The sequence below is a fragment of the Poromitra crassiceps genome (assembly GCF_964638095.1).
Source record: "Poromitra crassiceps genome assembly, chromosome: 3".
NCBI lineage: Eukaryota > Metazoa > Chordata > Actinopteri > Beryciformes > Melamphaidae > Poromitra > Poromitra crassiceps.
In genome coordinates, this window is record NC_139625.1 from 57,593,990 (window position 1) to 57,608,387 (window position 14,398).

General features: G+C 41.5%; 1 protein-coding gene across 1 annotated transcript in view; it reads left to right on the forward strand.

Moving 5' to 3' along the window:
• atp11a (ATPase phospholipid transporting 11A) overlaps positions 1–10,383 on the forward strand; it is a gene marked incomplete at both ends in the record, with an annotated part of 105,677 nt that extends 95,294 nt beyond the window's left edge. The window contains 4 exons of the mRNA XM_083633089.1: positions 4,637–4,702; positions 6,658–6,761; positions 8,392–8,557; positions 10,306–10,383. Coding sequence (XP_083489215.1) covers positions 4,637–4,702; positions 6,658–6,761; positions 8,392–8,557; positions 10,306–10,383 — 414 coding nt within the window. The remainder of the gene's footprint in view (positions 1–4,636; positions 4,703–6,657; positions 6,762–8,391; positions 8,558–10,305) is intronic.
• Between the last annotated feature and the right edge of the window lie 4,015 nt (positions 10,384–14,398).

A 14,398-nucleotide genomic window follows, 5' to 3' on the forward strand; every position in this document is an offset into this window, starting at 1 on the left:
CCACAATAAGATATGCATATAGATGCATAAGGGCAGTTCAAAGGCTTATAATAATTATCACGGAGGGCTGGAACGTGCGTCTTCTCTGGCTGCAGTGTGTGACACTCCTCCAGCACAGCAGCGCAAGGGCAGCATAATCAGTCAGCTGCTACCAGCTGTTAGGGTGACCAGATGTCCCACTTTGTGTAGGACTGCACAGCATGTTCATGCCTTTCCCATGTCCCATTGAGATGATGTCCCACATTTTGATTGGCTCTAGTTTTCAAAAGTCAAACCACTGAGAGAGAGAGAGGGAGAGAGAGAGAGACAGACAGACACACACACACACACACACACACACACACACACACACACACACACATAGAGGAATAGAGAGAGACAAGACACATTTAAGAAAAAAGAAAAAATTGTTCCGGCTTTCTGATGTCTTCAGTCTTCTATGACAGACTTTTATGTTGTGGACTGTTGGTCAGGAAAAAATTATGCCCATTTTTCACCATTTGGTGACATTTTATAGACGAAACAATTAATCGATTAGTCTAAAATAATCTGTAGATTCATCGATAATGAAAATAATCGTTAGTTGTAGCCCTACTCAGCATTGGTAATGTGTCCCACATTGTGCCACTCTTTGTCCCACATTTGGTTGCTGGGATCTGCTCACCCTACCAGCTGTGCCAGGCTGGTTCATACAGTGACATTGCTTTAAGTAAAGCAGCCGCTTTGAGCAGCATAGCTAATCTAAAACTGTAGTTATAAACAGGACAGAGGAAACTTTCCAGTGGAAACATAATTAAAAGTTTCGCTTCTGAGATATATTCTTTAGACTGTGCTGCTGCAGATGACAGCAGACATCACCCCGGCCGGGTCTGCCTGACCCTGTGTCTTGCGCTGTCATTGGCTGTAACATGTTGATGGCGCTCCCGACACCACCAGATGTTTAGCCTGCTTGATATCTGTCAGTGTCTGTGACTCATTGGCGAGCTCCCCGGTCACGTCTGTGGACAGTTCACACAGAGCAATCGAGTGCAGAGACACTGATTTGACTCTGATCTGGGGACTTTTGGCGCTGAGCTCCAAAAACCAAGTGGAAAATCAGAGCTCGTATCATATAGTGGATACATTTGTAATAAAGACACTGCAGTCCAGAATTTGCTTGGCTGCATCCAGTAGTATGAAACATTCATCAAGAATTTGTAAACTACACAATAAATAAATAAATGTAACTCAAAATACAGGATGATGTTTCTTTAATGTTCACAAACAAAGCAAATGCAAACAAATGCTTGGTAATACTATAAATGTAAAACTAATTTTCATCTTATTTACTGTCTATCTCAGTATTTGTACAGTAGCTTAGGAAGTTAATTTGAGTGAAAAATGTAAAAACGAAAAGAGGGAAAAAACACTAAATTAGTCTCTCTCTCTCTCTCTCTCTATATATATATATCTCTTTCTTTCTCTCTCAAGTTGATGTTAGTTTCTTAAACAAAGGCTAAAGGTCCAAACTAGCTCATGATGAATAAAAAGGTTCCTACTACCCCCCCCCCCAAGACATATATTTCTTGACTGGAATTGAAGCTTTTGGTTGTTAGGCTTACAGTAGGTTTAGGCTTAGAGTTACAATACGTTGAATTATTTTGTCAAGTTGTAAAAACATACCAGGTAATTAATCTGTGTGTATTATATTGTAACTTATCAAGTATGTAGTAACAAGTTGTAATACCAGGTATTTACTGGTACAGTATTAAAAGGTGTATTGTATATCCAGTAAGTGTTTAGTAAGGTTACTCGTACTTGTTAATTCAATGTTGCCAGGTTGATATCTGTGTTTGGCTACATACTGATCCTGATAGGTTTCCATATAATACACAGATTAATTACCTGTCATGAGCATTAAGTCAGGAAAAGACACTAACCTTCTCATTCGGGTGGCAGGTTCAAAAGGTTTGAGGACTCTAGGGAGCTAGATCATTTCAGCAGACTGATGACTCTGTACAAATCCTACAGTTAACCCATTCACATCTGAGACACGGCAGCATGGCGGGTTTGCCACATCTCCTTCTGTGCTCTCTCTTTGTTTCCTTTCACACTCAAGGAGCATCACTCACCTGACAAAACCTTCTGGACTGCTTTGAGTTGCTTGATTCCATTTGATTTTGCATCTGTTTTTTTCTTTTACTCTTTTCCAGCCACAAAACTGTTTATTCCATTATGATTTTTCTTTTTCTGGCCTTCTCTTCTTCCTCTCCTCTTACCTTTGTGTTGCTTTTTCTTTTTGCTTCTCTTTCCTCCTCCCAGCTAATGACAACCAACACACAGATGGTAAGCCTGTCCCCCTCTCTCTCTCTCTCTCTGCCCCCCCTCCTAGTTTCAGTTTCCTATTTCCTGTTTTGTCCTGTCACTCGGCTCGACACCAAATCACCTGTCATCCAATAGCTGTTCACCTTTCATCTCATGTCCGGCCCCTAGTGCTTGTTGTGGCCGTGTGGTTCTCAATCCTGGTCCTCAAGATCCAGAATCCATACTGGTTTTCATTCTAGCCATCTGATCTACAACTAATTTACTAACTAGCTGGTAGGAAAGAAAACCAGCAGCACTCTGGATCCTGAGGACCAGGACTGAGAAGCACTGCTGTAGACCAATGAGCTGTAGGCATTGTGTAGTGACCTCCTCCTTGAACCCCATCCATGTGTCCAGGTTTTATTGTAATAGATTATCGCAGCGATGACGTATTTTGGTAGGCCAACCCAGAAGTCATGCAGCTCCTGGTTTCCTCGTCTCAAAGTCAATGGGATTTTTGTTAAATTCCTGAAATAAGGTCTATGGTTAACAAAAGTTTATGAAACTGCAAACTTTGTGTTCAGCAAGATAATCTTCACAAATGAGGACCACTCTTATTATTTTTTAAGTGTTTTCTGAAAATCACGATTACGTAAAAGAAAATGCATTTACGCTTAAAAAATTCATAAAAGTGGTCCTTCATTTGTGAAGATTATCTTGCTGAACACAAACTTCGCTCTTTCATAAAATTGTGTTAACCACAGACCTTATTTCATGCATTTAATGGAAATCCCCATAGTAAAATCCCATTGACTTTGAGACAAGGGAACCAGAAGTGTAGGCAGGTCTTAGGACTCATTCCTGCACTACTCTATTATAAGACACCTACAGTAGACTCTCCGTTCCGTGTTTCATTGTCTGTGTGTGTGTGTGTGTGTGTGTGTGTGTGTGTGTGTGTGTGTGTGTGTGTGTGTGTGTGAGAGAGAGAGAGAGAGAGAGAGAGAGAGAGAGAGAGAGAGACTAATTGATGCATAAGAGCTTCTTGGGAAGTTGACGAGCCAGGGATTTTTTTCGTCTTCCTTATATTCAACCCTCCATCTATCTAATACATGAAAAAATGGTATGACACTTACTATGAAGATTATACATTTCGGGTTGAGTTTCCCCAATAAGCCTTCACTCTAGTGTTAGAATGAAATGTAAGGGTTATGAATATTCACTATCATCATTTCACTTCATTTATGACCATAACATTAACATCACAAGCACTGCAAACCCACGCCACATTCAGATCCCCTTAAAAATAGCCACATTTTTGTGTATTTTCATATTAGATTTTTTTTGTACTTTATCAATTTTCATACACTGAATTTGTTAAATGTTCTCATTGACTTAAAGCATTTCAACAACAGTTAAAGCAACATTTCTGTGATTTATTTTTGTTATCTTACATGATGGGCCTTGCATGCTAGCAGCTAACGGCAGCAAAGCTTAGCCAGTGCTAATTCTAAATGTAATAGTGTCTAATGAGTCATACAGGTAACTTCTGACAAATCAAAATCATTTTTATTCATGATGAAATCTCAAGAGTAAATAAAAGTGTTAAAGTCAGTTGATTTGAAAGAACATTTAGCACTAGCAGTTGCTGGGCTTTGCTCTTATGGCCATAATAATTTCAATAACACAGGAATATTATTGGCAAAATACAGGAATTCTTAATTATTGGTCCATGGTATGTACAGGATACCTATCTAGCACATCATATGTTCACCGTCCAATGCACATATTGTATACAATGCATGTTAGCTACACTTATGAGTATCGAGCCCCTAGTGGACCATATGAGCTGAGTTGGTTATGAAATATGATATTGAGGTATCAACCCAACAAGGACCTTCCCTTACACATATCAGTTCTGTTAACACACCCCAATACACCACATCTAGCATTCACAGTCTGACTACATAGAGAAACCATAGAAGGACTATTTTGATTACAGACACATGTTAAGCAACTAAGCTTTGTTCAAACCCACAGACCTTTATTTGGGAAATGATTGATGTATGGTACAGTCATAAGAAACAGTGGGTTTGAATATTTTACAGAAACAAAATATGTGACATCGTACAGTATGGTAAACATGTTTTTTCTAACATTTTAAAACATCAATATATCATTGTCAGATTAACTGTGATGCCTTGGGATAAAGCACCAAATAGTCTCAATACCACTGTACTACTTAAAGTACTCACTTTTTTTGACAGTATACATTGAATTGAAAACTGGATTTGATCTGATATGAAATGTATTTAACATGAAGTCTTGACATTTCTGCCTCCACTCCTGTCTACAGATGTTTGGAAACTGGACGTTTGGAACGCTGGTCTTCACTGTGCTAGTCTTCACTGTTACATTCAAGGTACAGTCCAGTACGCACGCATGCACACGCGCACATACATACACACACACACACACACTAGGGCTGGGCGATATATCGAATATACTCGATGTATCGCGGCTTGTGCCACGTGAGATGTAGAAATGACTATATCGCGAACATTCAAGTCTAATTGTCACGCATTGTTTAGAACTTAAGCCGCCGGCATGACTCGCTTCACGTTTCCTCTTGTCAGCTCTCCCTCTCAAGGGAGAGCTCTGTCACACTCAAAAGGGAGGGGGAATCACATGGATACGTCAAACGCGTCAAACCGCGTCAGACACACCTGTCCTTAACCTATGTCTTAACCTATGTGCGATTCAAAATCACCCGTCCGCACCAACCAACCCAAGCAGGCGCAGTTGGCGAAACATGGCCGCCTCCAGACAGTGTAGCTGTTGACAGTTTCAAATTATAACAAAACAACCACTATTACGATTTGCAATACATGTCCCGCAAGGTTTCTGAGATTAGGGGAAAGTCTGAGCTGGCATTACGCTAAACCAAACGTGGGGAGGAGTTGCGGATTTGTTTGGCGTTAACGTTAGCTGTTGTGGTCGGTGGGGGCTAACGTTAGCTAGCTGGTTAGGCTACCTAGCTTGTTGTGACCAAAATCCCCGCATTTAAAGCACTTCATACTCCCAGAGCTGGCGTAAACCATAGAGAACCTCATGCATTACTCAAAATGAAACGTCCAGGGTTTGTCTCCAAAAGCAACTAACGCTAACCTTACATGCAAGGTAACGTAGCTAGCTGCGGGGCAGTCATGATCTATAAGGAAAACGAATGCGCACATAACCTACATAACATCACATACGTGTATTTTCTTTAAACTAGACTAGAGGCATCATTTTTCAGTCAAAAGTGAAACGACACAGATATGATGGCGTATAGTGAGGCTTTCCATGCCTCACTATAGACGGTTTTAACTGGACAACAAAAACATTCTAAATTGAACCCCCGCTCACTTCCTGTTGCAGTGTTTGCTATGGACATAAAAGAAAAAAAAACATTCAAGTGCAGGACTGACCATTCCGTGAAAACCGTCTATACAGCTGAGCATTGAAAACAAAAGTAACGATGTCGAGTGAATATTTCTGCAGTTTGCCGAATGCTGAGAAAAAGGAAGTGCTGTGGGGTTGCGCTCTGGTGAAAACCGTCTATAGAACTGGTCCCATGCAAAATTCACACAGCTTATATGTTGCCGTCATGCCAATAAGAGTCTAAATGTAATTTTTTATGTTTTATCTGCAGACTAAGCAGCTAGGCTTTCGGTTCTATAAAAGCCATTATTTTTTGTATTGACTATTGAGTGATACACTTTACTAAAACAATCATATTATATCAGAAGTGTTGTTTGTGTTCACAGTGATGTCAGATTTGCTTAGGTCAGAGCTATGGAATATTAAATCATCCATCTTTGCTCACTATCTGCCCTTTCTTTCTTCTTCTTTTTTACCCCAGGTGTGCATAAAATACAGGTTAAGAACTTATGGAAAAGTCATGGAAATCCATTGGTCAAAATGTGTATGAACCCTGAAGGGTTAAATTGAGCATTTATGAGAGATTTCAAAAATATCGAGATATATATCGTGTATCGCGATATAGCCGAAAAACATTGCGATATTCTTTAGAGGCCATATCGCCCAGCCCTAACACACACACACACACACACACACACACACACACACACACACACACACACACACACACACACACACACACACACACACACACACACACACACACACACACACACACACACACACACACACACACACACACACACACACACACACACACACACACACACACACACACACACAATGCAATAAGAGTGAGCTTTGAGATTCAATAGCATTTGACTGGTCACAATGTTCTTCTCTCTCTCCTTGAATCTCTTATGTCTCTCTCTCTCTCTCTCTGGCTGACCCTAGCTGGCTCTTGACACGCACTACTGGACATGGATCAATCATTTTGTCATCTGGGGCTCGCTGATTTTCTTTGTGCTCTTCTCTCTGCTGTGGGGAGGCATCATCTGGTATGCTTTGACTTGACAAAATTCATTTTCTTTGTTTACGATTGATTTATTTCTTAGTTTTTCTTATACACAACAAGACACTGGGCAGTAATATATGAGACAAAATTGGAGGTAGCTTGAAAAGCTCATCATATCAATATGTGTCATAACAAAGGAGAATCAGCTGGTCACAGCACTCATAAGGCCCAAGGAAAGCAAAAAACAGAATTCAACTACTTACAAAAACCAAAACAAGACAAACCAGAATATGAAAAGCTGAAAAACACATAAATCACACAGTAAGGCAGTTTAACACATTGAATGCCAGCCATGTTTTCATTCCTGTAGGTAAGTTGTGCCAGGGGTGTTTTTGACGATTCTGGCTCATTTTAGCAACAGCCGAGGATTCTTTTCTGTTAAGAATTCATGAACACCAATCATCTAAAAATAACTAATAGAATGTGTGCTTTCTCTGTCTAAAAGAGTTAGTTTGCAGAGTTAGTAGTTATGTAGATATTAGCCGTTGAGTACAGCATGGTTTCAGCGTCTGGAAATTTATTCAGAGATAAATGGCTTTTTGTGAAACAGTCACTTTAACCATTCATTTTTGGCATCAGTAAGACCGTCAGACATTCTAAACAATAGTTTTGAACAGTAATTTCCTCCATAACAACAGGAAACACCCCTCTCATTCAAACTCCTCCCTCCGTGTGTCTTCTCCTCCTTCCTCCTGGCTGTACAGCGGGCGTGTCAGAAGCGCTTTTGCTGCTGCCTGCCTGTGTGCCTGCCTGCCTGCTTGCCTGCGTGCGGACGCTCCTTGTGCGAGTCAAGATGGGCCGGGGAATGCGTGGGCGATGGGCAGATGTTGATTATGGCCTTTCTGAGGTGTTTCAAAGTGTGTTTCACCTATGATCTATTTTGCAAATCGCTCTCCGCTCTCTGTGTGCTGCTGCCGGTGCGCGGCCGCTCTCAGGCAAGACAAGTGGATTACTGTAAAATCGCCACGGCATTTCCTTGAACGGCTTGGTCCCGCGGCAGTTTTTTCTTTGATTTCGGTCGTCTGGGGGAGCACTGTCAACACTTAGTGGGTCGGTAAAATAGATTATACACATTATCTTGCTCCAATAGTGATCTCGAAGATGTAAAAGTTGTTGATTGATGTCCCAGCGTCAAAAAAAAAAAAATGTTTATGTAAGACGAGTAAACTCGGCTCTGGCACTTAAGCGTTGGATTATGTAAGACGAATTATTTCGGCTATGGCACTTAAGGTGTTAACCATTATAAGTAAAAAATAAAATAAAAACCACACAGGGATAGGTCCGACAATCACTAGCTCAATTTTAAAGTGCATAATTTAAAGTGCATATCCATAGATGACACAGTATGAGACATCTTATACAGATAATAAGCAAATTAAGAACATGGGCTAATAGGTTATCTAGACAAGTGCATAGATCTAACATTTGGAGTTGTTCAAGCTATGCACTGCACGGGAAGAAACTCATTGCTAAACGAGTGGTGGAGCATTTAATAGAGCGGTTGGTAGCGTCTGCCCGAGGGAAGGGTAACAAAAAAGACACTGTATACGTTTCATAATGAATCAATTAATATATATATGATGTATTTTTTTTTATTCTATTCTCTCCCCCAGGCCGTTCCTCAACTACCAAAGGATGTATTATGTGTTCATGCAGATGTTGTCGAGCGGTCCGGCCTGGCTCAGCATCATCCTGCTGATAACAGCCAGCCTGCTGCCAGATGTGCTGAAGAAGGTCCTGTGGAGGGCGCTGTGGCCCACCACCACCGAACGCATACAGGTAGGCACACCTCTATATACTGTACATGCTGCACATACATACAGTCAGAAACACATACTTACTGCAGTGATAAGGGTTTATGATGATATTGTTCTACCACTAAATACAGTTCAGTTGATTCAAGAAAGATACACACACACACACACACACACACACACACACACACACACACACACACACATACACACACACACACACACACACACACACACACACACACAAAACAATATACATTTTCTTATTGTCAATTTGGCTGCACTGAAATATTGAAGTCTGTTTTGTTGACTGTGGTCATGCAGTGCATCAAATGTCTAACTGATGCCTGTTGGTCAGCAGATGTATGCTGATTATGGTTATGTCCCCGCCCTGCCCGATGTAAGTCAGCCAGCCCCTCTGTCTGTGTGCAGTGCTCATTTCTTCCTAAACCAAACTTACAGTACACAATTGAGAAGTAATACATAGAATATTGTGAATACAGTATTACAAATGTAGCCATTGTATAAGTCGCACTGCTTCACTCTACAGCCTGGGAGTGGTCAAATTGTGACGCTGAAGGCCACATGGCCTTGCCCCTAACCACATGATGAATTTTCCACCCTGCTATACAGTGCTAATAGATAATAGATAGATACAGTAGACTGTACAGACTGTTTGCTGTGAAGCATGAACCTTCGCCACCTGGAAGAACTTCACTAATATTTCTTCCTCAACGTCCTCAGCTGCTCCTTTCCCTTTACCCTCCCTATAACCGTGGTGGTGGTCTGAGCTTCAAATGGTTCTCGTTTCTGATCCTTGACTGATCTTCTGAGCTTTAACTCTTTCCTCTCCCCAGGGGTGGGTAGTAGTAATGCATTATAAGTACTGTATCGCTCAGCACATATATATATGTATGTATATATATATATATATATGTGTACAGTATGTGTATGTGTATACTGTATATATGTGTGTGTGTATATATATATATATATATACAGAATAGAAGTCAAGTACTCATTCCTTAAAATATATATATATATATATATATATATATATATATATATATTTTTTTTTAAGGAACGAGTACTTGTACTTCTATTCTTTACTCTAGTATATTTTTGAGCCAGTAATCTACTTTTTACTTCAATTTGTCCACCATGGGCCAGATAGGGAAATGGACAGAAAGAGAGGGGTAGGTGAGGAAGAGAGAGGTAGAGAGGAAGGAAGAGATAGAGAGAGTGGGGAGATTGTTCATATCTCTATTTGTTTGATTAGCCTACCTGCTGTACTTCATAAAAAAAGTTTTAACAAGTGTGTGACCTGGTGGCACGCAGCCGATGCAGGTTCGAATCCGACCCGAGTTCCTTTCCCTCCCCTCTCTCCCAACCTTTCCTGTCTGCCTACTGTCCTATCTAAATGAAGGCAAAAATGCCCAAAAAATAATATTGAAAAACAAGTACCCCACCATTATTTTGCAGTGCCTGCACACTCTTACAAATATCAAAATGGAAAGTGGCTTGTACTTCAAGTAATTTATTAAGCACATACTTTTTAATTTTTACTTGAAGGTTTCTCAAATAGTAATTTTCACTTTTACTTGAGTCATTTTGTTATGGGAGTAATTGTACTTTGACTTGAGTATAGATTTACAGATTTACAGAACTCTACCCACCACTGCCTCAACCCCCGCCCCCCCCCCCCCGGTTAACACCTCTCTCTTCCTCCTCCCCCCTGCTTCTCTTAATCATCCCTCTTGTTCTCCATGGCAGACTGAGCGCCGGTGCCTTGCCTCTGAGCCCTCCACCATCTTTATGCTGTCTCAGACCTCCAGCAGAATCAGTTTCTAACCCAGGCAGCCCTCCCGGAGGTGACCCTCTGCCTTTCCCTCACTCTGCGTAGGATCCCTCTCTCTCTGTATTCCTTTTGCTGTCTCCTGCTCTCCTCTGACCCTGTTTTGCATGGCTTGACTCCCCCTCGCCACCCATCTGATTGCATGCCAAATGTATCTTCATTTGAATTTACACAGGCACAAAAAAATTACCTTTTGACTATATGTGGCACAGAACTTTTCACTCTCTAAACAGCTGGAATCAAACATTTTTGGTATCAAATGTGAGTGCAACAAGTCTTGGGACATAACTGATAGTGCTGGAAACTTCTTTACCTCAGGTTCAAGGTTTATAACAGCTAGAAATTCATAAAAATCAAGATTCATAAAACCTGTGTGCAACATTGTTTCCCCTAGAACTGTGTTCTTGTAAGCCTCTGAAACAGCACTCAGGGTACTATGTGACACTAAAACCCACCTGAGACCCAGGATAATACTTTGTTTGAGCCACCCCACATGTCCAATGGGACAAGAAGCTTCATTCACTGGCTACTAATTGAAAATGATCTTGAAGATGAAATCCTAGCAGGGTCTGGTGTGCGTCCAAGCTGTCCGGAGATACAAATCTGGCCTTTGCCACATAGAGAATGTGTTTGCGAAACAGCCTCATCAGTCTATCACATAATCAAAAGATCAGATTTTGATGCTTGGCCTGGGGCCGGTTGCACCAAGTGGTCTTAACTATGCCTGGTCGTAACTCCTACGACGGTCTTAGTTAAGACCAGTCTTTAGAGTGGATTTACGCCTGTTGCACCAACACGGCTTACGACTCTGGTCTTACAGTTTTTCCTGGTTGTTTAAACATATTCCCTGATTCACTACCTCACTCCCTCAAAATCCTAAACACAAATCTCAGGACTCAAGCACAAAATGCTAAATCCTACACTTCCTTTGCACAAGCACACTTTGCTCTCAAAACTCAAACACATACATCATACGAGTAGACATTCCAAGCACTCATTGAACACTGATGTGCAAAATGGAAAACACTATAGTATGAATGGAAAACACTTTATGAATGATCAGGAGAATGATACCTTTGCATGTTCATGTTGTAGGCTAGCATTTTCTCCTTTCGTAAAATACCCAAATATAAAGCTACAGAAATGTAGTAAAAAAGAAAATATTATACTGTATCTCAGACCCAACAGCAAACTGAATGGAATGCAATACAAATACATTCTTCCCCAATTGCTAAAACACAAAACACGAGTGTTTTGTGCTTAGAATTTTGGGGAAACAGACACCATTGAACACTGATGTGCAAAATGGAAAACACTATATATGAATGGAAAACACTGTAGGAATGCCTTAGCAGTGGAATCAGGACTTTGCATGTTCAGTGTTTCACCTGTTGGATGTGAAATATCGACATATATTGTTGTATTGCTGATTGCATATTGCACAACAGCCTTTGGAGTTTAGGAACGTGATTGGCAGTGTGTTCTGAGTGAACATCAGGAGTGGAAAATCAGGAAGAGTGTGCAAGATATGGAGAATTGTGTTTAGTGAGCTGAAAGATGTGTGGTATGGAATGGGAAGATGTGTCTAAAGCAGGAAAATGTGTGGTATGGAATGGGAAGATGAGTCTAAAGCAGGAAAATGTGCTTGGAGTTTAGCAGAATTGGTTTAGCAGTTGGTAAATGAGTTAGAGATTGTGCACATTGTGTCTGATGTTCCCAAAAATCTGTTTAAACAACCAGGAAAAACTGGTAACTACGCTGGTCGTAGCAATGCGTGTTCATGTGAATTGTCGGGGAATGCCCTCTGATTGGCCCACAAATGTGCCTCGCGCCGTCACCCACTACTGTATGTGCGTCACTACACCCTCCCTCCTCCCACCCCCCTCCTCCTGTAGAAGCGTTAGTAGAAGCGTGTCAGGCAGTCTGAATGAAATTGAATGTAACGTTCTCAATTCTATGTATTAAATTCTAAAAAAATTAACGGCAACATTTGGGAAGGCTAAGCCACACAACTACCGGTAGTTAGTTATAATCTTAACATCGTGCTTCAAAGACGGAGAACTGGCTGTATTACGACGATGACGGTCAAAAAGGTCTCCGCGGAGATCTCTGTTACAGGCAGGCTCTACGCCTCCTCCTGACCAGGCATAACTCTTACGCCTGGGCGTAGTGAAAATAAGGCTTAAGCCGTCTTGGTGCAACCGACGTAGCTGTTAGGTCGTAAAGTTACGACCAACTTAGCTTAAGACCAGTCTAAGACCAGTTGGTGCAACCGGCCCCAGTGTAAAACGCAGCATATGTGAATTGTGATGTTTACAGCAGTATGGCTTCAACTCATCACCTGCTTGTGAATGACAGAGGACCTTTTCATTTGTGAATGTACTTTTTCTTTGCAACATTCAGGTATGGGTGAGAGAGGATGTGTGTATTTTGTGTGTTTCAGTATAAAAGTACCTACGCTTACTCATGTGTGTGTTACACATTAAATTTGTTTGTTTCTGTGTGTGTGTGTGTCTGTGTCTGTGTCTGTGTGTGTGTGTGTGTGCGCACACACAGCGTGTGAGGGCTGATAAAGTCTTTGACAGGGCTATCACCTTCCAGAGTTCTAACTCCTTACTAGATGGAGTTGCTGTCACCGAATAAGCCTAGAAAGCTTCAGCACGGTAAAGTGTGTGTGTGTAAAGGTGGAGTTGGTTTAGGGAGGGTGACATTAACATGAGGGTGACCTTAACACAAGTTGTGGATGGGGTTTGCAGTGGTGTGTGGTACGTTTCTCAGATTTGACTTTTTGGGGTTGTGACTGACTAATGCACTCGGAGTGTGTATGTGTCTGTGTCTGTGTCTGTGTGAAGCTCTAGAAAAGTTCAATGGGACAATTCTGTTCTCCAGGTATTGTACAAGACATTAATGTTCCCTTCACTTCAGATAGTCTGTAAATGGAGCATTGTTGCCCCCCCCCTGGAACATTTTGGCTACACTAAAGGGAACGAAGAATGGATACTCACTATGGGATTGGCATTTCATGCATGTTTATATTTCTATTTGCATGTTATGGTTTGTTTTCATGTGTAAAAGCAAGCTTGTGTTTTTGTTATATTCATTTATTTATTTGTTCAGTGATTTATTTGTTGCTTGTGTCTAGAAAGAACAGTATGGATGGGTCATTATCATCACGGCTGACCAATCGCAAAGGGAGGCTTTGAAGTTGCATCAACTAACTAGCAACCATGGCTGGTGCCATCTTGGAGGACCAATTAGCAATAATTAGTTGCCAAATTTATGTTATTGACACACATTGTCTTCTCTTCAGCCCTACCTTCTACTCCAGAATTCCTGAGTTGTAGCTTAAGAAGAGTCAGCCCAGTTAACCTGAAAAGTAATTTGTTGTTTGTCTTTATGAGCTCTCTAATTAGCAAAGCAACTAATGAATTAACATGCAGTCACTAGGCACTAAAAGCTACTAGCAATGTGTCATCTATTGACAGTGATGGTTAGCTGACCCGAAAATAAGCCTATGGTTAGCCTAGGAATAAGCTAACAATAATCTAAACATACAATTGTTCATATAGAAACACAATCAGCTCTTCAGAGCCGGTGTTACCAGACCTCCAGCATGGCCACCAGAGGGCGCAATACCTCAGCTGAAAATACAGCAGGGAACACTCCACTTTAATTCTGGCCGGCTGGGATGATATGTCTCCTCCTCTGCCTGCGCTCCACCCATCCTTCGACTGCACTCCACAATTAACTCATGTTCTCCTCCATTTTCACTCCCTCTCTTCCTCTTTCTCTCCTTCTTACAGAATGCTGATAAGCTCTACAAGGGCCAGCTCTCCGAGTTCACCCCCTTGGCGTCTCTCCACGCCCCACCCAAGGGTGGCAGCCCGCGGCGAGGCTCGACGCTCCAGAGGAACCCCCCGAACCCCCGCAGGTCCGAACCCCTAACCAAGAAACTCATGTTCACACGCTGGCGGCGCGCGCCAGACTACTGCACCTTCACCCCCCTTCTCC